The 24,174-nt window shown below is 35.8% G+C and overlaps 2 protein-coding genes across 2 annotated transcripts in view; one reads left to right on the forward strand and one right to left on the reverse strand.

Annotated features, from left to right (window-relative positions):
- LOC124154278 overlaps positions 1-24,174 on the reverse strand; it is an 82,506-nt gene that overhangs the window by 36,003 nt on the left and 22,329 nt on the right. The gene's annotated exons all lie outside the window — the stretch shown is intronic.
- Positions 13,863-17,812, forward strand: LOC124154283 (shematrin-like protein 1). The gene is made up of 2 exons (XM_046527906.1): positions 13,863-13,947; positions 17,037-17,812. The coding sequence occupies exons 1-2, from the start codon at positions 13,936-13,938 to the stop codon at positions 17,274-17,276; spliced, it is 252 nt and encodes an 83-aa protein (XP_046383862.1). The 5' UTR covers positions 13,863-13,935; the 3' UTR covers positions 17,277-17,812.

Here is a 24,174-nt window from a genome sequence, read left to right on the forward strand (position 1 = left end):
CATTATGCCAAATACCAATATGTAATCAGTTACCAAATTTCATTCTTCTACCTCAAATACTTCTCAGGTTATGTCAATAATCCTATTTCTTATTATTATCGAATCGAACGTTCGATTAAACTGACATCTGTACGGCAAAATTCTCATAGCTATTGATTCGGAATTCATTCTATGGTCATCCACTATCTATTACCATCGCACATTTGCCCAAGGATGCCGAATCGTATGTGTTATAGCAATTCGATATATTTTAAGAAAACGCTGATTCGATATATATCGAATATGGGACTACATGCAAAACATTTTTCCCCATTGCATTATGAGGAATACCAATATGTACCAATTTACTAAATTTCATTCTTCTACCACAAATACTTAATAAGTTATCTCAATATTCATTTTAGTTATAATAATCGAATCGAATATTCGATTTTAATGAGAACGGTTATCTGAAATACGCATGTCATTTGTTTAAATTCTCCATTGGTTGGTCGTATCACATGTTATGCCGGCACAACAACACCCGGAGATGAGTATTCCAAAAAGTTAGTAGCATTCGATAAAATTCAAGATAACGTAGTTTCGATATATATCGAAAGTGATGTCCATTTACGTTCTCTATTTTATATAGTAATATTTGGAATACTATGATGTACCTACTGGCCGAATTTCATAGGCCTAGGTGGAGTACTTTGGATGTTATGCTCATTTCCGTTTCACCATAGCAGTAAAGTCACGTTCTAAGATATGGGCCCATGTCAATGCATAATCCGTATACATAACAAATGACTGTTGCATAGGCGATACCAATTACGTAATGAAAAAATCAATACTTAAAAAGTTGGGCGGTGAGGCTTTACTGGGAATAGTCCTATGTTAGCCGTCTCCAAATTTCATCCGTATACATGCACGTATGAGATAGGGAAATGCGTGTATATCTTACGGGCACCGACCACCGCCCGTTTGGCGGAGAGGAATGGCGGCGATGGCCGCGGGCTCAAGAAAATAATTTGGGAAAAATTCGGAATGAAATAACTCGTTAAATATTACGAAATCTAAATAAAAATGAAAACCTGGACGTACCGGAGGTACGTTTGTAGGCATGCTTTTTTGAGCTGAATAGCCTAATTTTGAAGCGCCAGCTCTCAAATCGATATTTATCGATCGTCCTATCTCGACAATGTTATTTCGATAATGCTAATAACTCGGAATTTATTCGACATACGAAAATTCCGAGATAGCCAAAAAATCAGGTAAAAAATAAGATAAATTGTATAAGGAGGCGACGGTCCTACTACTTTTGCAAGTGGGTCAAAAAAAATTCCAAAGTTGGTCCATAAGAAAAGCATTGTCGATTTTCAAAAATTATTTCGACCGTGATCGAGAGAGATCGATGGAAAACCAAGGTATCAAAAAATCGACCAAAAAATCTAGTTTGCGTCAATGGGAGAACATGTCTCTGGGCCTTTTATTCGCGACGATATTAAGGAAAGAGTTTTAGTCCCATAAGGCTGCCATGTTAAATCAACTCGATATATATCGAAATGTATCGAACTTTTTTGAATTTTCAGATTTATTCTCCCGATGAATATTTTTTTAGTTTCACCACCGAAAATTTCATCTCGATCGATTCGGCAGTTTGGGCTGTGAATTTGTATCAATCAGTCAGTCATCAATCACTTTGCAGCTTTTATATATCTAATAAATAATTTATGTGTGCGCATAATTCATTCTTTTCCTTACATATTGTTAAAATTTTTATTTCCGTAACTATGTAAATAAGCCCAAAAAATGGCTCAATCGAATACAACCTTGTATCGATCATAACTTCGAGTCTAATCAATCGATTCGCCTGATTTAACTTTTGTCGGATGAATGACATTTTCAGTCGTATTTTGTATGACATTCATGTTCAAAACTTGATTAATAAAAAAGTTATTAGCGATTAAAGCGTATCCAAGGAGATTCGTATCGATATAACTCGCACATGAATCGATCGAGCGGAATGGTAATCATTGCAAAAGTTGACCATTTTAATAATATTATTACTCTGAAAATTTCATTCCTCTAGCTTAAACGGTTGCTAAGATATTCAAGATTGCATGCTCCACAAAAAAATGGCGACAATGATTTTTCGCTTGCAGGACATTTTTCGGAATTTAATTATGAATAACCCAAGAGGGTTACGGCGAAAGTAAGCTCAAACGTGAGGGTTCGGAGAACCCTCTAACGGTTTTTCTTAAAGATTCCAAATTTTCATATGGCACATGTCTCAACGCCGAAATCCAAGATTGAAAATTCGACCACCTCTACAATGGAAAGTCGAAATCGTTTATTCCTCGGAATTGCTTCGACATATGAAAATTTCGAGATAGCCAAAAAATCAACCAAAAAATCTAGTATCTTGCGTTTCAAGGAATTTGTCCTGTGATGTTTGCAAGTTGGTCAAAAAAAATCCTAACGTAGTGCCATAAGAAAAGCATGGGGCACTTTCAAAAAATCATAAAAAATACTAAATATCATTTTATCGAAATGACAACCACACTGAAAAATCAACCAAAAAATCTAGTTTTCGTCCAGGGAATCTCATGTTCCTGACGCATTTATAAATACCGAAAAAAACCTAAACAATTTTAGTCCCATAAGGCTCCCATGTTAATTCAAGTCGATATATCTCGAAAAGTTATCGACTTTTTTAAGATTTCAGATTTTTCCTCCCGATGAATTTTTTTTTACTTTTTCGTCCAATATTCCATATACCCACACATATCACAGTTTGGGCTACTAATTTGTATCAATCACACAATCAGTGAATTAGTTTGCAGCTATTATAGGGACGTTAAACGAGTCGATTGGGTGCTTGAATTCTTCAAGCGGGTAATTAGGAGGGTGGGAACATTGTTGTGTCACGTGTTGTCGAGTATTGTGTCCATAAGTGTTTAAAATATTCAAAAATTTCCCTGCCGGTTTTTGAAAAGGCAAGGAACTTAATTGTTTACTTTTAAAATTATTTGTTATTTTCAATATGATTTCATTTGACGGATAGTTCATTATTTGAATAGGCTAAGTTTAGCACCGAGACATAATTGGAATAAGGTTTTTAAAATTTCAAGACAGTGATGATTTTGTTGTTATTTTTCAACTCTTAAAGTCCAAAAGCGTTGTGATAAGCGAAACTTGAAAATGAAACGCAGATTCCTTAGATAAATATATAAAGATGTACCACTCGAAAAACACATGTCCATAATGCAGTGTGTAAAATACTAAATTGTAACGATTCCCCAAATTTCTTTGGTACTAAAAAATAGTTATTCTCAAGATATTCCAATTCGAAAAAAATAGCTTTGGTATATTTGCTATCATTATCGTATCGAATTATCAAGTATACTGACACGTATATTGAAAATTCGCAATCCTGTTCCAGTCTTCGATCATCAACCCTAAAATTCCTGGTCAACTATGTACGTGGATAGAAAATCCTGTATGTAATAACGATTCGATATATTTTAAGAAAAAGCATATTCAATATATATAGATCGTGAGACTACACGCAAAGCATATTTCCATTGGGCATTGTGAGGAAGACCAAGATGTACCCATTCACCAAATTTCATTGGTCCAACGTAAATACTATTCATGTTATGCCAAATCGCGTATTTGCTACAATTATGGAATCGATCTTTCGATAAAACTGCATTCTGCACTGTAATATCCGCAATGCCGTGGATTTAAATTCCAGTTAATAGAAATCTTCTCTATATTTCCTGGTCAACTATGTCCTTGGATGTAAAATCCTATATGTTATAGCAATTCGATATATTTTAAGAAAAAGTAGATTCGATATATATCGAACGTGAGACTAAACATAAACAATATTTCAATTGGGCATTGTGAGGAATCCCAAGATGTACCTATTCACAAAATTTCATTGGTGCAACGTATATACTAATCAAAATATGCTAATTTCAGCATTTGCTTTAACTATCGAATCGATCTTTCGATTATACTGACATGTGCACTGTAAAATCCGCAACGATATTGATTTTATTTCCACGCTATTGTCATCTTCTATATAATTGCTGGTCAACAATGCCCGTGGGTGTAAAATCCTAAATGTTATAGCTATTCGATATAATTTGTGAAAAAGCAGATTCGATATGTATCGAATGTGAGACTACATGCAAAACATATTTCCATTGGGCAATGTGTGGAATACCAAGATGTACCCATTCACCAATTTTCATTGGTCCAACGTATATACTAATCCAGTTATGCCAATTTGCGTATTTGCTACAATAATCGATTCGATCTTTCGATTATACTGACATCTGTTATGTAAAATCCGCAATGACATTTTTTTTATATCCAGTCTATGGTCATCTACTATATAATTCCTGGTCAAGAATGCCCATGGGTGTAAAATCCTAAATGTCATTACTATTCGATATAAATTGTGAAAAAGCAGATTCGATATATATCGAATGTGAGACTACATGCAAAACATATTTCCATTGGGCAATGTGAGGAATACCAAGATGTACCCATTCACCAATTTTCATTGGTCCAACGTATATACTAATCCAGTTATGCGAATTTGCGTATTTGCTACAATAATCGATTCGATCTTTCGATTATACTGACATCTGTTATGTAAAATCCGCAATGACATTTTTTTTATATACAGTCTATGGTCATCTACTATATAATTCCTGGTCAAGAATGCCCATGGGTGTAAAATCCTAAATGTCATAGCTATTCGATATAAATTGTGAAAAAGCAGATTCGATATATATCGAATGTGAGACTACATGTAAAACATATTTTCATTTGGCATTGTGAGGAATACCAAGATGTACCCATTCACCATATTTCATTGGTCAAACGGAAACACTATTGATGTTATGCCAATTAACGTATTTGCTATAATAATCGAATCGATTCTTCGATCATACTGACATCTGTACTTTAAAATCCGCATTGCTTTTGGTTTAACTTACAGTCTATGGTTATCTACTATATAATTCCTGGTCAAATATGTCCTTGGATGTAAAATCCTATGTGTTATAGCAATTCGATATATTTTAATAAAAATTATATTCGATATACATCGAGCGTGAGACTACATACAAAACAAATTTCCATTGGGCATTGTGAGGAATACAAAGATGTACCCATTCACCAAATTTCATCGGTCCAACGGAAACACAATTGAAGTTATGCCAATTAACGTATTTGCTATAATAATCGAATCGATTTTTCGATCATACTGACATCGGTACTTTAAAATTCGCAATGTTTTTGGTTTAATTTCTGGGATATGGGTATCTACTATGTATTTCCTTGTCTACTATGTTCTTAGATGTAAAATCCTATATGCTATAGCAATTCGATATATTTTAAGAAAAAGTAGATTCGATATATATCGAGCGTGAGACTATATACAAAACATGTTTCCATTGCGCATTGTGAGGAATACCATGATGTACCAATTCACTAAATTTCATTGGTCCAACGTATACACTTATCATTTTATGCCAATTTGCGTATTTGCTATAAAAATCGAATCGTACATTCGACTATACTGCCACCTGTATTGAATAATTCGCATCCCATTGATAACCGCTCCATGCGATGGCCATACCCTTATCCCTCTCTTCTCTACTATCCCCGCTTTCAAAATTTCGCCTATTTTCTTATATTGGTGACGTATATAGGGCGATGCGTGTATTTCTTACGGGGACCTAATACAAAAAGATATAAATTCATATTGATATATCTCCGTTAGGAAACAATACTCATCTAAATAATTTATGTGTACGCATAATTCATTTCTTCCCTTACATATTTTTATAATTTTTATCCCCGTAACTATGTAAATAGGTCTGAAAAATGGCTCAATCGAATGCAACCTTTTATCGATCATAACTTCAACTGTAATCGTTCGATTCGCTTGATTTAACTTTTGTCGAAGAAAAGACATTAACAGTAGTATTATATATGACTTTCACATTCATGCCTTGATTTAGAAAAAAGTTATTAGCGATTTAAGCGTAACCAAGGAGATTGGTATCGATATAACTCGCACATGAATCGATCGAGCGAAATGGTCATCATTGCAAAAGTTGACCATTGTAATAAAAGTATTACTCTGAAAATTTCATTTCTCCAGCTTAAACGGTTGCTAAGATATTCAATATTGCATGCTCCACAAAAAAATGGCGACAATGATTTTTCGCGTGCAGGACATTTTTCGGAATTTAATTATTAATTAACGAAGAGGGATACGGAGAAAGTGAGCTCAAACGTGAGGGTACGAAGTACCCTCTAACGGTTTTTCCAGAAGAGTCCAAATTTTCATATGGCACATGTCTCAAGGCTGAAATCCGAGTTTGAAAATTCGCCCATCACGACAATGTTAAATCGAAATCGTTTATTCCTCGGAATTGTTTCGACGTACGAAAATTTTAAGATAGCCAAAAAATTAACCAAAGAATTATCTAACTTTTTGGCAAAGGAAATTTTCCTACGATTATTGCAAGTTGGTCAAAAAAATTCCCAAAGTTTTCCCATAAGAAAAGCATTGAGAGCATTCAAACAGTAGTAAAAAATACTAAATATCAATTCGTCGCTATGGCAACCACACCAAAAAATCGACCAAAAAATCTTGTCCATGTCCATTGAATATCATGTTCCTCGGACGTTTAAAAGTACAAAATTAAAGCGAAAAAGTTGTAGTCCCATAAGGCTCCCATGTTAATCCAAGTCGATATATCTCGAAAACTAATCGACTTTTTCAACTTTTCAGATTTTTCCTCCCGATGAATTTTTTTTTACTTTTACGTCCAATATTCCATATACCCACAAATATCACAGTTTGGGCTACTAATTTGTGTCAATCACCCAATCAATGAATTACTTTCCAGCTATATAGGGGGGCGTCAACAAAATAATACGCATACGAATACGGTTTTCTGAGGCGTGAATTCCAATAATTTTCTTACCATTGTGGTTGAAAAGCTAGAACTTTATAATACCACATGAAGTCATTTAAAAGAATCGGATGTGGACGAAGCGCGTCATAATCAGGGTAAACCCTACAGAATATATATTCCGTATGGTTTAATGGCGTTCTAATCAAGCTTTAAAAAAGTATTTAAACACTTTTTAATTCGAAATACCTCTCCACAACTAATAAACCTGGTGTCAGGTTCAAAATACATTACTCCAATTAAAACATACATCATTTATTTTATTTATTGCATGGATATATAAATTTTAACGCCGAAGAAAGATTTTACAAAATCTATGAGATTGTACCAATGAAAATAGGAATCCGGTCATCGGCTCGGGTAAAGAGAAATTTAAAACCTCATAAATTAAAAAAAAAAAAACTCAATAAAGTCGATTAAGCGAGGATGCAGCCTTTTTTTCATATGCTGTACCTATATTTTGTAAGCATTCCGCCAGAAAGTTCAACGTAACAGAGTTAAAAACGAGGTGCATAAAGCGTAATGTAACAAGATAATACAAGCAGGAGAGATAAGCGAAAATAGTTTTAACCGACTAGCACTACTTATGAGTGAAGTCCTTTCATGAAAAAAAGGATTGCATTAATTATTTTTTGCTATTACCGCGGTTCAAAGGGATGGAATTGGGTCATTAATTAAACCGCAAAATTCATGACGCTATGGCAGCCAGCCAACACAAAAAGCCTGCTCAAATTTAGCCACAGGCCTTTCCCTCTTCAATGTAACTCGCAGATCAATCATAAATGGACCATTAAATCTTTCATCACAGTACAGATTAATAGCTTTACCTGAAACATTAAAAGTTTGGTTAAGTAAAGCCCACGGTTGAAAATTAAAATTTCCCATGCATCGTAAAAAATACTCCCATTTGATCGGAGGAAAAATACTGATCGGAACAGATAAGGTTGGTGTTTAGGAAGTTTACAAAGTATTATAAAAGAGGAAATTCATTAATAATTATGATTGGCATGCTAACATTATATTTCCAAACGTGGTTAATGGCCACTTATGTATAACTCGACAAATAAAAAATAAAGACACTTATACTTGGAAATATTAACCCTAAATTCGTTTGAGTTAAAAGTGAAAAATACGCTAAAAAAACTATAACAAGTGACACAGAAAGCATATCATACATTCTTAAGCAAACGAATCTACTCTGCGACAGCTGAACCGGCTTCGGGTACATATTTAGGAATTATATTTAATGCTCGCAAGAAACCTTTTCAAATTCAGAGACTAGTGGCCTGAAGATAAAATCATACGTGACTTTGCTACTTTTTTATTGGAACTAATCTCCAATTACATTACATCTTTTGGCTAGTCGACTACTAATCTTTCCTCGGGTCTAGAATAAAAATTAAATTTCCAAAGCAGTGCAAGCCATCCTTTTGGTGCTCAAATTCGGAACGTTTATTTAATTCCAAAAGCTATGCACCATTTACCATAATATGCTCGCTTCACGACCTTTAACATAGAAAAGGTGGATGGAGAAAAGTTTTTTTTTTAATACAATGGTGAAGTACAATTCTCATAGCCATAAACTTGATCATTAATCGCATTGGCCTTTCACGGCTTTTCTGAAATGTAATTATAGTATGATAGTAGTAATTATTCATGCATTCCCTCTTTTACAATGCTGTGAAATACTACCCAAACGTTAGCCTTATCTGTTCCGGTCAGTATCTTTACTCCAATTAAATAAAGTACTTTTTGCGGTACATGGGTAATTTAAATTTTCAAATACTAAATGAGAGCTCCAATTCCTACATATCTGAGGACTCACAAATATTTAAACCGTGCAAAATATAAACTTTTGAGTAATAAATGATGACTGTGTCACACTGACAGCCATCACATGATTGAAATAACAAAAAAACTCAAAGATAAAAAATAACAGAAATATAACTCCTGAGAAACATTATAGACACCTCATAAATTCATGCATTGGTGAAATCGTGAATAGCAGATGATACTTAACTTGCTCCGTATTACCAAATCATAAACACTTACTCCGGAACAAAAACTCATGAGCATTGTGCATTTAATTTTTTGCCTTAAAAATAACCCGAATATTTTTTCACATTCACTGCATAAATATTAGCATCTACCTTAATTGACCACTAATAAATATGAGATACTGGTTACCTGAGTACATTTGAGGCGATGAATTCAGAAAACGGATACAAATTTAAAAGCTGCATTCTTTGTTGGCAATAAATTCCCGGAATAAATGTTGCCTAACATCCTGATTTAACCTCCTTCGCATACAAGTAGAGCGAACAGTTTGTTCGGTCGCTTTATCGCATGACTCACGGACACTGCAATCTGGAAAGTCACTCCGTAATTTTCTTTCAGTCTAGCCTTAAGGTTGCGAGGTCGAATTCCAACCAAGGTACGCAATTCTTTGCCTCCAACTCCATTACTGATTGCGGTACACTCTATGGCTCAAACTTAAGTAGGCGACTAATAGTGGCCAATACTAATAATAAAAAATACCGAAAGCTTTATAACTAATCACAACTTATTCTTCTGCGCGTGGGTAAAATTATTTGCCAAGCCCCTCTTTTATCCATTTCTTCTCACACTAAATAATTATATCAAAACCTCAGGACAATGCAATGCGGAGACGGGAATCGCTAAAGAACAAAGAAATTAGGAAGAGTAAGCCGAGGGGTTCATATCACTCATCCGTGATTAAATCTTGAGAGATTAAAGGCCATTAATTGAAGGCGCTCGCCCTTAGGGATAATATCGAGATCGCTATCTGGCACGCTGCAAAATAAGGACCACCCTTTTGCTATCACATTGGAGATCCAACACCTAAATAACGCCAAAGAACATATTCGATTTGCATGACTAGCCAAGAGAAGCGGAACTCACAGTCACACGGTCTAATGGATAACCCCTTAAGGCCAGTGGTATGCATTGTTTTCGGTCGACTTTTGTTTCTAATCATCTGACGGATGTGATAATTGAGCGTATGTTTGATTACTATAAAATCATGTCAAATTGTTGACCGTTATAAGATCAGATGAGCTATTAGACACTTTTCCAAACATTCAGAGTAATTTGAAGGACATTTTTATCCTCAAACATCCAAAAATCTGAAAATATTTTGGTATCATGTTTACATACATATTTTTCTATAATAATGTAATAATTCTCAGTACTCGAGAGAGATTTATTTCTTTTACCATACAATCTTCTTGAACGGAAAGGATACATAGCCTTGAATTCTAAATGACGGAGTATCATGCATCCAATAAACCAGATCGCATTTGTGTGCAGCCCTAAGATAAGGCCGAAAGTCAAATTTAAAAATTCAGACTGCAGTCAAGATTACGACATCAAGTAATTCATGCACATTAAGGTAATGGGAATAATTCCGAAGGAGCAGCCTATTTCAGCTGTAATGGAAGAAATCTGTCAATGCTGGCTAGCATTTTATAACGGTGGATGGAATGCACATCAACATGGAAGTCGATGAATATTAGATCATGCACATTTTTTCCACATTACATCCACTTTGCAAATAGTAGTTTTAAATAAATCAAAAACTTTTGTTCTACAGCATCATTATTGATAAATTAAAAATTTTCTAAAAGGAGGTGACAATCTTTAAACACAAAAATCTTGACGAATAAGAATCAATTGCTATGCAGTTTTAGCATTAGCAATTATCTAGAAAATATTCTAAAAAATTTGTTGAATAATAGTCAACACCAGCAGCGAAAGCAGTTTTTATGGAGTTTCTTTTTTCAAGTGCAATTCATGTAGACCTAATTTATTCAACACTTAAATTCTTACCTCCATTAAAATTATAATAGAATATTCACGGAACACAGGCTGGAATATTAAAATTATTAACACATAGGAAGGCAAATTAATTCTTCTTACTCCGACTAAGTTTTAGCAGTATAGCTATTCCTCTATTTTCAATGGACCACGGATTATTGATAACTTTCGAGAGATTTTTTTATACATATTAAGTTCCCAAATATATTACCTGTTGCTACCTTCCAAATTTTGTCAGTCGAAACAAACCCATCTCGTTTATAATCACGGTGATTCTTAAGTACAGTACTTTTGTGAGTAGTATCAGCTATAATACAATCAATAGGCACCACAAAAAATAGTAGAACCAATGAGAAATGCGCTCCAAATGCCACCCTGTAACCCGTGTTATTAGACAGAGGAAAGCATTAAATCGTCCAAAAAACGATTACAGTACCCAACTATTCATTTCAACGCGCGTGTAAGTAAGAATACTAGTTTACACAGGGGCAAAATTTCATCAGATATCTCCGACTCCGTAGACTCCGTAACTCCCGACAAATCCTTTAAATATTCAAATCAAATCTCGAAATCTTACCTCTTGAGTCAATACTCTAACTGTGGAGCATCCATATTACGTAAAATGTTTTCCTAGAATAGCGTTGCTCCAAGGAAATCACGCATCCAATATTTAACGTACAGTAGAACCTCATTAATGCGGAATTATTGGGACCAAACACGATTCGGATAAACAAAAATCCAGATAAACCTAAAAAATTAGGAACAGCAATAAAAACAATAAGTACAGTACTGTTATAGAAAAACTTACCATTTATTTATCACTAGCAGGCCGTTGCTCGGGAAGAAGTACCCAGAAAAAAGGGAAACTTGGAACTTTTATTTCATGATCACAAAACGTGCCAAGAGGTTTGCCTACTCATCAGGATGTCCAACCGCAAAATATGCTTGATGTGACTTTTAAAACAAACTGTAATGAGAAAACGCCTCAAAGGACACGACGGACGCAACCGAAAGTAGCACTATGGGGTTCGGGAGCATGAGATGTACCTACGTACTAACTTAGGTTGCAATCCTTGCAGCCGCATTGAAACGCATAGCGAACAGACAAACAGGCATATATTATTTTATGTATATATAACATGATATCGATCAAAACCAGTCGCCCGACCAAAACTGAGTCATAAAGCACCGGACGGCTGGAACATAATATTCTCGCGTCCCAATTTGCCATCAAACAAAAACAGCGCAATACAAAAACACGGATTTGTTATGAAACAGAATTATCAGGCATTTTCTTATGGTACATATTCAAATTTTACTGTCATTGTGAATATTGCAACAAGGATGGTTGGCTATTTTTAAATTGAACATTGTAATATTATTCGGTACTTTTCGTGTAATATTGGTCCAGATCTTTTATCCGGACAAACCGGAGAGCCGGATCGTGGAGGTCCAGATATTTGAGGTTCTATTGTATACAGAAAAAATTTTCAATAATAATTAAGGGAAAATCAGAAGAGAAGAATTTACAAGTGTAAATTTCAATTATTTTCTCTTACCATCCATTACGTTCAACGGAATATTTAAATGGAAATTACCATAACAATCAATGTGGTACACTTAGGCGACGCGACGCATTAGGTAGGACTTGAACAGCACATGCCGGACCACTTTATCTTCCGCATGCGAACTGATTTATCGCGCATAGCAAGCCACAATAATTGAGGACTGGCTTTCCTAGATGTCAGAACAGCATTCATCGAAATGGTAATGGGCACTTCTAATTAGCACCGATGTCAACCCTTCAGCTTTCACCACATTGAGAGCGAACGAGGGGACTAATGAGGCAAAGTTCTTAGTGGAAAACATACCGAGACCCTCCCCTAAGCAAGCGACTCATAAGATGCCGAGAGAATTTTCTCGACAACAACCCAGGTTTTTCAAAATCATGACAACCTTTAAAAAAATTGATTAAAAAACTAATTTTATTCCATAAAAAGTAATTAATTATGTCCCAATATTTTAATAGAGCTAAGCAACTATGCATGAGGCATTAAGAAAATTTGGAGAGGGTTTTAATTTTTATTATGATTATCAGTAAAATAGAATTTTACAGGTAAAAAATATCCAACAACATAAGAACTTATAACTATTACAATTAGTAATCAAAGATTTCATTAGTGCTATACTCCCATCAGTAGCGGATCCAGGATAGGGACAAGGGAGGGGCTAAGTATGGGGTAAACTCCCAGCAGTAGTGGGGGTCCGAACAAAAATTACCATTCTATCTAGCGTAAATTGGATATCCGAGAGGGGGGATAAGGGGGAATAGTCCCCTTGGCTCCCTCCCCTCCATAGATCTGCCACTGACTCTCATGTTATAATATATCTCCCTGTCAATTGACCTCTACCGCTTTGCCCAATTCCGAAACTATGTTTTATTTTTAAATTTTTATAAAACAGTAGCTACACCAAATACGCCTTTACGTAAGGCAGCTATGCGTCAATCCTCCATACAATAACTGCCGAGAAAACTAGAACCCAACGTAATTACGATAGTACGCGAAGCAAGACGGGAACACGACCATGGAATGCGTAAAAAAGGATAAGCGTGAGAAAAACAAACTTTTATCCAAAAATATTAACATTTGAATGGCACGAGAGATAATTAGGAAAAAAAAGACACTAAAAATATAAGGTCGACTGCGAGGCTTTGAATTCTAATTTCCGCAAAAACCGCTAGGAATGAGGGCATTATTGTCGTGTGACATTATCACTGTCATTGATCTCCGGCCTTCGCAAGTTCTTTTCCTTTTTTTCAACGGGGATGCGCGAGAACACACTTGACCCTAGAGCCGAGACGAAACGGACGAGAAGAGATTTCGCAATCTTTCGTGCAGGAAGTGCGTCCTCCACCTGGAAATTCTTCCCCCCCAGTCTTTAACTTCCCCCCCCGGGGGGATGTCCGGCCGGCCACCCCATTGTTCTCTCGACATATAAGTATGTCTGCCGGAGAGGGAAGAGACCAAATAGCGCCGGCTACTTGTGACGAAAAGGAGAACGACACAGGAGATTCAGCCGAAAGGGTGCGAGTGGTCTGCAGAACAGGATGAAGTCCACGGTGAGTGAGCCTAAAATTTGTGAAACCACAGCTAAAGGACCACGCTATAGAAAAAAAGGGAATCAGTAAACTATTTATGGACTTTTCGTCCAAATTTGGGAATTCGCTATTCCCTATTGGCTTCATGACAGATTTTCGAATGGTAGCTTACTTGTTGCCAATGGTGAGGATTGAGTCTTGAAACGCGTTTTCTCATTCGGAAAGTTACACTTATAAAGTTTTCTCCGGCGTACATGGTATTATTTTATTTTTAATCTGTGAACTTTTAACGAACTTTGGTACGAATTTCGGAATTCGCTATTCCCTATAGGATTCAGGACAGATTTCCCAATAGTTGCTCACATATTTCAATGGCAAAGATTGAGTCTTGAAAACACCTTTTCTCATTCGGGAAGTGATTCACTTACACAGTGTTGTCCCGGATTATATTTAATGGGAATTATTTCATTTTTCAAATGGCATCAAGAGGTAGAATTTGTAATTCACCAATTCGTAGCCAGTCTATTTTGAGTTTACAGTAGGAGAAGGCATGTGATCGTACAGTAAGTACTCTCAAATAGTCAATGAGGCCAATTTGTGAATAAATTAGGAAAAGCCCCACCTTGGTTATCATTTCTCATGCTGCCGGTACTATGGAGTGGAGCCTATTACAACCAAAATCCGCATTCTATTCAATGATAAAACTCGTAAATTTTCAAAATCAGCATAAATTTTTTTCAAAATTTTTCGGCATCGTAATAGGGGTGCTCCTACGTAAGGCAGCTCGATATTTTGCCACCATTTCTGGATCATCGTTAACATCTGTACATGGAAGCACACTTTGTATCAGCTCAATGAAGTACTATTACTATTATTCTTAAAAACGTGATTGATACGATACACCACGGGTCATGCAACGAAATTTCGCGTTCGCTTCAGTCAGTATTCCTTCTCTTAGCACCCTTACAAACCTTAGAAAATTTACATAATAATCACAGTGAACTCAATACATCGTAAGAGACAAAAGGATCTAATCTTGAGGATAAAAGGATGTGATCCATAAGGATAAATGCCCACAGTTTTTTTGTTTTAATCTTTAAAAAACGAGTGAGAGGAATAATGAGTTAAGACAGTATTTAATAGAAATTATTGAGTCAACGCCAGAATGAATGATATTAACTCAAAACAAATAGCCATTTCCTTTGAATTCAGATGTCACGAGAGTATCTCCACCCTCAGAAAAGTAGTAAGAATAATCAAAGTTTTTAACCGTTCATACTTGTTGTCCCAATGTTTTGCGGAGTAATTCCATTTCAAATACGAGGACTTGATGAATTACTAAGTCCTTGTATTGAATCGATAATTGCATGTAAAACCAAGCAGTAGCAAATTGTTACCTTAAATTAAAATTCGAAATTTATTCCAGTATCTAAATAATACTCAAACACTAGAATATGTTCACAGCTACAGAAAAAGTAAGACATCACTCAGCTTTCAATATGGAGCGCCATCACTACTGGTAATATCTCCTATCAAATTTTTAATTGGGTTCATCTCTCTTCAACGTATTTTCTAATTTTCTTTCAACTAAAGATAATTTAGCCAATAAATTTGCACTTCAGACGAGCTGCAACGAAATCGCATAGTTATATTCCTTAGATTCTAAGATTGAAATAATTTGGATTAAAATATCAAAGCAAAAATTATACGACGCGAAACACTTCCCTTAGATTGGCATAGCCAAACGATGCTACGTGGGAAACAAAAATAAAATTCCAGAATTTCTGTCGACAAAAAATTCTAAGTCAATCGAAAAATGTTTTCTCGTCGCTAATACACAAGCTGAGACAATGTCTTACAGTTAGTGCAACAAACTTCCTTTTAGCGCCGCTAGAATTTAGAACGAATCGAGCGTAATTTGAGGGAATACCAACGCCACTCCAGAGTGCCTAAGAGTAATTTAAGTGTCGCTTCAATCCTTGTAATAAGAGGTACAATGGTTACCCAGTGAGTGAAATTAATTTAAATCAGTCTTCCTTAGAATAATATGACATTTTTCACTACCCTTTAACACTGAGCATAATACTGTAGGGTCGTTCACTCAGACCCTAAATCGCAGTTCAAGTTAAGAAGGCGGTAGATGGATGGGAAAAAAAAGGTTACGACTAAAAAAAAATGCTCCCCATTCAACCTCGTAAGTGTTGAATGAGAAAACACGACAGTTTGCGTCCACTTTTCATGAGTTGGTAACGTCATTAGAGATGTGATCATTTTTCATTCAGAGATAACCTTTCATTGGGATATAAAAATCACCCTGTATCGATATTAAAATATCAATTTTATAAATCAAATATCAATAGATATCAATTTTAAAATAAAATTTTCGAGATAATGTGCTCCCTTCCTTATTGATTCTGAGGTGCAATATTTTCTTTAACCCCAAGTGGATTTCATTTAAAACTTCTAAAGACATCAGCACCAATTCCAAGAACAAGCCCACGGATAATCGTAAGCACTCTCTTGGCAGAAACTTTGAGAAATTCAAATAGTCTTTTTCAAGGGTACTGAACACAATGAGTTCGGGCTAGAATTTATGCCCCGAAACCATGCTGTGAACCAGCTTTGGAACGTCATTGTTTAAACCCCCTCCAAGCGCTAGGCGGATAAAAACGATATTTATTTTCTTGAGAACGACAAGTTGAAATCGGTCGGTTGAATATGTGGAATATAAGCGAGAGGCATACGATTTCAAAAATCCTTTTTTGACTAATATGGCCTATTAGGGAGGGGGTTAGCCGTAGGGTCCCAGGTTCAAATCTCGGGCGAAGCCGTCGGGTACTCCTAATTCAAAATCCTCGAAGGGCGAGGTGGAGCAGATAAAGGACTTGAACACCTTAACCTGAAATGCGAGATATCTTTCGTCTGTGGCTTAATATGAGTGTGAGATTCACCCTCACCTATCCTTATTAACCCTCGTGTTGAAACGCAGAGAGAGAGACGGGTCAGACCTCAAAATCATGAGGGAATCTGTTGTGAGTTTAACTACAAAATCGACTATAGCGTAAAAATATTTAATAACCTTTGCACTATTCCGTTTCCAATTCCCACAGATTCTACTCCTCATTGTCCTGGTGGCCTCCACTCTGGCCATGCCAGCACCAGAAGAAGAGCACAGGGAGTATAGCCGCAGCAAGAGGAGTTTCTTGGGAGGATACGGACTCTACCCGCCGTACGGAGGATACGGTTACGGTTTCCCGGCTTACGGATTCGCCTACCCAGGATACGGCTACCCTTACGGCATCGGCGGATACGGTCTCTACAAGGGATTCGGACATGGTTTCTACGGTTGATGATCCAATATCCACTCTACAATTGATCAAGGCGCAGACGAAAACATATCAAGGGAATAAGTGAAAAAACAATCTCTGAAAATATACAGAATGAGACGTAGAGTGATAACCACTATTTTCGTTCGTCTTACCTTTAAGGCACCTTTCTGTGATTAATTTTTCAGATCCTCATGTCTAAGCATACCATGTTGATACACTTAAACTTCTTCAAATACAGTTTTTGAAAGGAGATTTCAACTGCTGGCACTAGAGAAATTTTGATTATTGACAAGAAGGAAGGAGTTAGAGAAGTTGGTAGTCAGCCAAAAATAAACCTATGAGCTCTATACAAAAACTTATGTACCACGAGCTTTAACTGCACTTCACAACTATACTATGGCTACTAAGACACGATTGTAACGCACGCAGGTTTAAATATATACATGTACTCGGATTGAAAATATTTCTTTTGACCAATGTAACCAATGTGGATTTTTACTTTTTCAAACTTACCACAAGTACTTGAAATTTCAAAGGTAATAAATTTTAAACTTAAATGAGTGCATTTTTAATTTTGCAGAATGTATCACATTGACATATGCAATGGCGCGAGATTGTAGAAATGTATTAAATTTTATCCAGCCATTCTACCCAGGTAAAAAAATGCTCTTGAATATCGCCTGATAATAGAGAAAGTTGACTGAAAATTTCATCCTAATTTTTCATTAAAAAAACGCAGTTAAGCAGAGAGAAGTGTGTCCTCACATCCCTTCTAAAGTTAACATTGACCTTGACAGATAATGTCTAGGAAATCAGCTCTCCTCCAGTGCCTTCGCGCGAAACTAAGACAGCACGTCCGAAACGGGAAATGCGTTCGGGTCACGCAGACAACAACCATGGCACGCAAGGCTATGAAGAAAAAAAGATTACATCTGTTTCTGAGAATTTCAATTCTGCCTTCACAAGGTCGACTCCAAAAATATAATGATGGGTTCTATCTTCGCGACAATCAAAGTTTACGTAACCTAATGGTCTCCAGAAATTCATGTCTACTCGGATAGCAACCGATTAAAAAACTTTCAAGTTGAATGTATTTTTAGAATGTTTAGCTTTCTACTATACAGCCATTTATATGACAATAAATAAACGTATTCTCAACTCACAGCTCACTCAATTTAAGCTGACTTTCTTCCTATAAATTTATCTTTTCAAAACCTTTTTTCTTCAAGCTTCGTTTGATTGACCGAAACTAAGCCTTAACCTAAAATGAAAAAATCTGATGATAATTTTAAAATTGATTTCCAATAAAGTAAATACAATCTTGTTAGCTCACACACAGAAAATATATCTACTCGGCATTACTGACTTCATAACTCAGAAATACTTCAGAGACGTGTCAAACATGAGAATTTGAAACCCATCGCTAAAACCTCATGTTAACCCTGCATGATATTTTATCAAGATCCAGTATCGATGAACTGACAGTATGTCATTTGAGGAGATCATTTTTTGTAGCTACATAAAGGTTTTCCACAAGTCATGGCCAAGACGAAAATCCACAAAACTTAAAATTATAAAAATAACTCAATTCCTCATTAAATTCAAAACACCGAGGAGTAATTTGGAAAAGCACGAGGTAAAAAGAATAAATATTTTGTATGCACGATGGTAAGGCCAGTTCATGGGATCAGAGGGTGAAAGGATCACCTTCACCATAGAGGTAAGGTTGCTAAATATAACATACTAATGAAGATGACGAGCTGAATTCCAAAACTATTTAATACAAAATTATTATTATCTGATAATATTTCCACACTCCTTTGAATATTCCCCGCATTTAATATAGCAAAAAAATAATCTGAGCTGAGTGAAGAAAAAGGAATGGGACGAGAAAAACCATTTAATTTGTTCAAAAACTCACAGTTTTACACAATGAATTATTATAATAATGAAGATCAAAACAAAATAAAAATACATTAACAATGATGAATGCAATGAAAATATTTGAATCAAATCACAATATGAAGAAATACGCTGTCGAGAAGCACGGATATTACCTCTTCGTACATACACTTCCGGAAACCTCTAACACTGAGTTCACAGAAGGAATGACCATAAGTATTAAAGGAAGACATATTTCTCAACGAATGAATACGTATCGAATGTTTCAAATTATTTTACAACACTAATTAATCAATTTAAATAAAACTTGTGGTTATAAAATAACACAATAATAAGCTGTCGTTCTAAAACCACCGAGACAAAATACACACATGCTATCAGTATTCTATTCCATCTTATAAGTCAAAACCCAATTAATCACATAATCCCTACACAGAATGAGAGACTTGCAAACGCGGGATAAACCTGGAACTCGCCATTGGAGTTGACACTCGTAAATGAACAACATACCTTTACGGGGCTGACTTACCTTCTATTTGGAGATAAATAAAGCCGACTGCTGAGAAACTACGCTCCATAAGCATTGAAAGAGAACACACTTGGTTCAATCAACCAACTATCAATACGCCTTTTGAAGAGTAAGCCTCCTCGATCAATTACGAACAATAGGGTGGTTTCCTATTATTTTTTTATTGCCTAAATCGAAAGATTATTACTCCTGGAGTACGTATTTCACGCTTTTAGATTTTTAAATGACTATATCTATTTTTCGCGATTAAATGAAAAGTGAAAATTTTCAAGCGCGCGAAAACGCGACGCTTAAGTATGAATGTCGGGAAGTCTCTCCGCGTGACGTATTTCTGGTTCCCCCTCCCGCCCTGCGAGGTGACCTTGAGGCGAGGCTTAGCGGTGATACGACGCAGGCTGCTAGCGGCTAGCCTAGTACCCTGCTGACTGGTAGCGCTTGGCTTAAATAAGGATTATTAATAACTTATCAAACGAGGAAAACTTTCCGACCTTAGCCAGTTTTAATAAGTGATTGTTAAGACATGTTTCCCTGAGCTCTGCGCCTCATGCATGCAATGGTAACCTCAGACGACGTATAACTCCTATCTTCTCGTATAGAAACTAGGTCCCTGTGACGTCACGTGGAGTGGAATCGCATGGGCGCCAATCTGGCCCTTTTCAAATGAGGATAAAAATGGACCATTGCCATTCGTCTAACCCGGTATTTCTAAAACAAAATAATTTGTATATTATGAATACACTAATGGTGGGTAACGAATCGCAATCAATGCCTTTCGTTTTCTTTGATGAAGGAAACCACCCTATTATCCCATATTTACTGATAGCTTAGATACACTGTAGATGTCTTTCTGAGCAAAAATATTCGTATAGCATAAAAAAATAGAATTAGATCAAAATAAAGCATAATATTTCAATTTAGTTGACTAATTTATATGAAAAAAGAAAAAAACGTTGCCATTTTTGAAACAATTATAGACATTTTGTAGCATAGCAGTTTTTGTTCTACAAAGTAATACATCATACTAAGATACAAACCAAATACGATTCAGAAGTACATACATTCAGATCAAAGTGAAAAAAACGAACCACGATTCCCCTATGATTTTCGAGATTCAGACCAACAAAATCAAGTCACTAGGGCTACTAAAATTATGTTGGGCCCACCTTTAGTTTCGATCTTTTGGCCACGATCGGAAATAGTACCGACAACCTCTTTGACATAGCGCCAGCAAAGATCACAATAAACTTCATACATGATTACTTTAGAGAGTTTTATCGATAATGATTCCTTCGCTTTTAAACTGCATACAATCGATCCAATAAAAAAGGCTTGCGGCTACATCAGAAGAATCTGCCTCGGGCGGAGGCAAGGCAGCAGCAGTATAAGCCTTCTGAGGAAACAGTACTTTTTTCCCGGCTAACAAGAAACGGAACTTGTATTTTGCGTCATGTAATTATAGCTCCTCAATTTTTATGCGGTAGAGAAAGGTGAGATTCATTATCCCCGCATTTTATAGTAGGACCTTTATGGAAAAATTGCGGAATATGAAATGATAATGCCTTGTGAGATACATCGGTTCGTGCAGGTGTGCTCAAACTCGTAATTTGGTTTAAAACGATTTTCTTTTTCACGTTTAGGTATAGTGCTGAATCAATGCCGAGGAAACGATTATCAGGCTCACTGCTTGCCACATCTTCGTCGTGTGACTGGGATTTTTCTTTTTCCCCGCCACACTGATTTTATCCGCCAGTTTTAGGTGAGTTTCTTTCGCATGATTCCTTACGCGGATTAACACGAAATTTAAAACGATCTCAGTTCCGTATTTAGTAAAGCATAAAATTTCCTAGAAACAGATCACAATTCGAGCATGAGCAAGAAAAAACTAAATTCGTTCCACAACTAAATTAAATTGAGAGCGGTACCGGAGAATACACTGTTTAAGGATAAGTAAAATGACGACCATTAAGAAACACATCACTGGAATTCCAAAATAAAAGCAGCTTAACAATTCCATGCGGATGATAAGTCGTTCTTAATGGAGAAAGAGATGACATGACGGCAAACCTAAATTTGGCAACAGCGTCCGTTTCAGACTATAATCACATACCATGGAATATGAACGTAGGATACAAAAAGCAAATGTAAATGTAATATTAGATGAACAAAAGAAGAAATTGTTATAAAATATGGTGCACGGAGTAATTACAAGCAGAATAAAGGCAAGGGAGTAAAAAAATTGTACCATGGTCAACTATAGTTGCCTATTCCAAGAGACAGAAAGTGATGACATTGTGGCAAGCCTCATATTTATTAATAAATATCATATTTTTTAGGGAAGAGGACCAAAAAGTTGATGATGATAGAAAAGACCAAATGATGATAGATTGAAATATAGTTGCCTATTTCAAGTCGCAGAAAGTGATAACTTCACGACAAACCTCATATTTAAGTAGAAATATCTTATATTTAAGTAAAGGGAACCAAAAAATGATGTTACAGTGAAATTTAGTTGCCTATTTCATGTGACAGAAAGTGATAACATCACGGCAAATCTAATATTTATTAACATATACTTTATTTGTTTTAGTCAAGGGAGTAAACAAATGGTGGTAGAGTGAAATATTGTTGCCGATTCCCATTGACAGAAAGTGATAACATCACGGGAAACCTCATATTTAAGTACAAATATCTCATTTTTTAGAGAAGGGAACCAACAAATTATATTATACACACAATAAGTCAGGAGACTAGAATTAGGGCCGCCCAGACAGTGTTCCAACATAAGAATACACTCTTGCGCACTGAAATTATTTGAGTGACGTGTTGAGTAATGACGCCAATAAAGACATACCCAGACCCCCCATCCCTACCCACACTCATACAGACCCACACTCGCAGATCAATTCTCCTATCGGCCTTTGGTTCTAATCCAATTCCAGATATATAGCTAGAGTCCGCTAGCATGAGCAAATGCTAATGAGGAGCCGCTGGGGTATCAGATAAGGAAGTCACAATCGATGAAAGAGGTATAGGGAAAGTGACTCCGTTTAATTTGCCGCTGAAGTTTCGAATCTCAACGAATAGACGATGAAATATCGATCACGCGCTCACACTCATGGCATCAGTTATCCGATAGACGCGGACGAGAGGCTATGTATTTATCGGCTCGAAAGGGAAGATGAAAGGAAATAAATAAATCCATGCTCATCAGTATGCAATCAGCAAGGAGACAAAAGATATTGCAGAGCTTCCGCGGCGAGTTAAAGCGGCCCAAGTGTTGGGTATTAAAAAGATCGAGGCCTATTGATGCTCGAAAGGAAAAAAGACTGTTACCACCCGGAAGAAGAAAAAATGCCCTCCAATACCATTTACGGTTCATCAATTCGTTGACCTATTAAGATTACTGGCTACGATTATAAAGATCTATCCGATAATTTTTGTTTTTACTTGATTCGGTATGAATAATTTTGATTTGATTCGAATTTTTAATTATTTCATTTACATAAATTAAAAAAAATCCACTTGAAGACAAATATATTAATATTCCAGTTAAATTTGTTTATAAACGCAACCGAGAAGCTGTCAACAATATCTCCGCACATTATCTTAGGATACATCAAATTCGCCGTTAATGTAGAGGGGTAAAAGAGCCACAAAAAAGACCTTTGCCGTAGTAAGTAACCATATTAATCAAACTTTCGTAAGGGAGGCAAGCAAGAATCAAACAGAAAAACTGTCTATGATCATCTCTTACAATCAAACGATAGCCATGGAGAATGTAAAAGTGAATCATTAGGTGAATAAAAGAAATTTTTCATGCACCAAGCTGCTCGGAGAGCGGGTTTTTACAGTTCATAAAGTTTTAAATAGCCTAATTAATCTCTTCGTGATCTCAAATACTGATTCAAGGGGCTCGAGGCTCAAGATTATTTATTGTTAAGTATAAATACTGTACTGTGACCGACGTTTCATAAAATTTATTCGCACAATTAGGTCTGTGAAATAACAAAAATTATAATATCTTCATAAAGAATAATTGATTGATAAAAAGCGAAAACTTCTTTTGCCATTTTCATAGCCCTGGCGATGCAAATACGTTTTTAATAAGCTGTCATTAAATATTATTGTTATTGAATGACCAAAACTCAGTGGTAACAGCACTTTTATGACAATCGAATCTCCATTAAATCACGCCGTTAGTACGAGGAAACTAAATTTAAATATTAGTTTATAGTTTATTTGAATAAATTCTCAAATAGATTACACACGCCTAATTAAAATCTATAACTTTGGTTGTGATATTGTAATGGGTGAAATATTAAAATATTTGGCATTCACAATCGTTTAATTCACTCAATAAATTTAAATTTTTCGTAGTTTTTCTAGACAGCTGCGGTGAATGGTGCGTAACAGCAAGTAAATACCTAGAGCTGTACGCCTACAGATCTCGCCAAGGATCAATTCTGGAGTAAAAACGCTCAAAACAAG

Source organism: Ischnura elegans, chromosome 2, assembly GCF_921293095.1.
Source record: "Ischnura elegans chromosome 2, ioIscEleg1.1, whole genome shotgun sequence".
Classification (NCBI taxonomy): domain Eukaryota; kingdom Metazoa; phylum Arthropoda; class Insecta; order Odonata; family Coenagrionidae; genus Ischnura; species Ischnura elegans.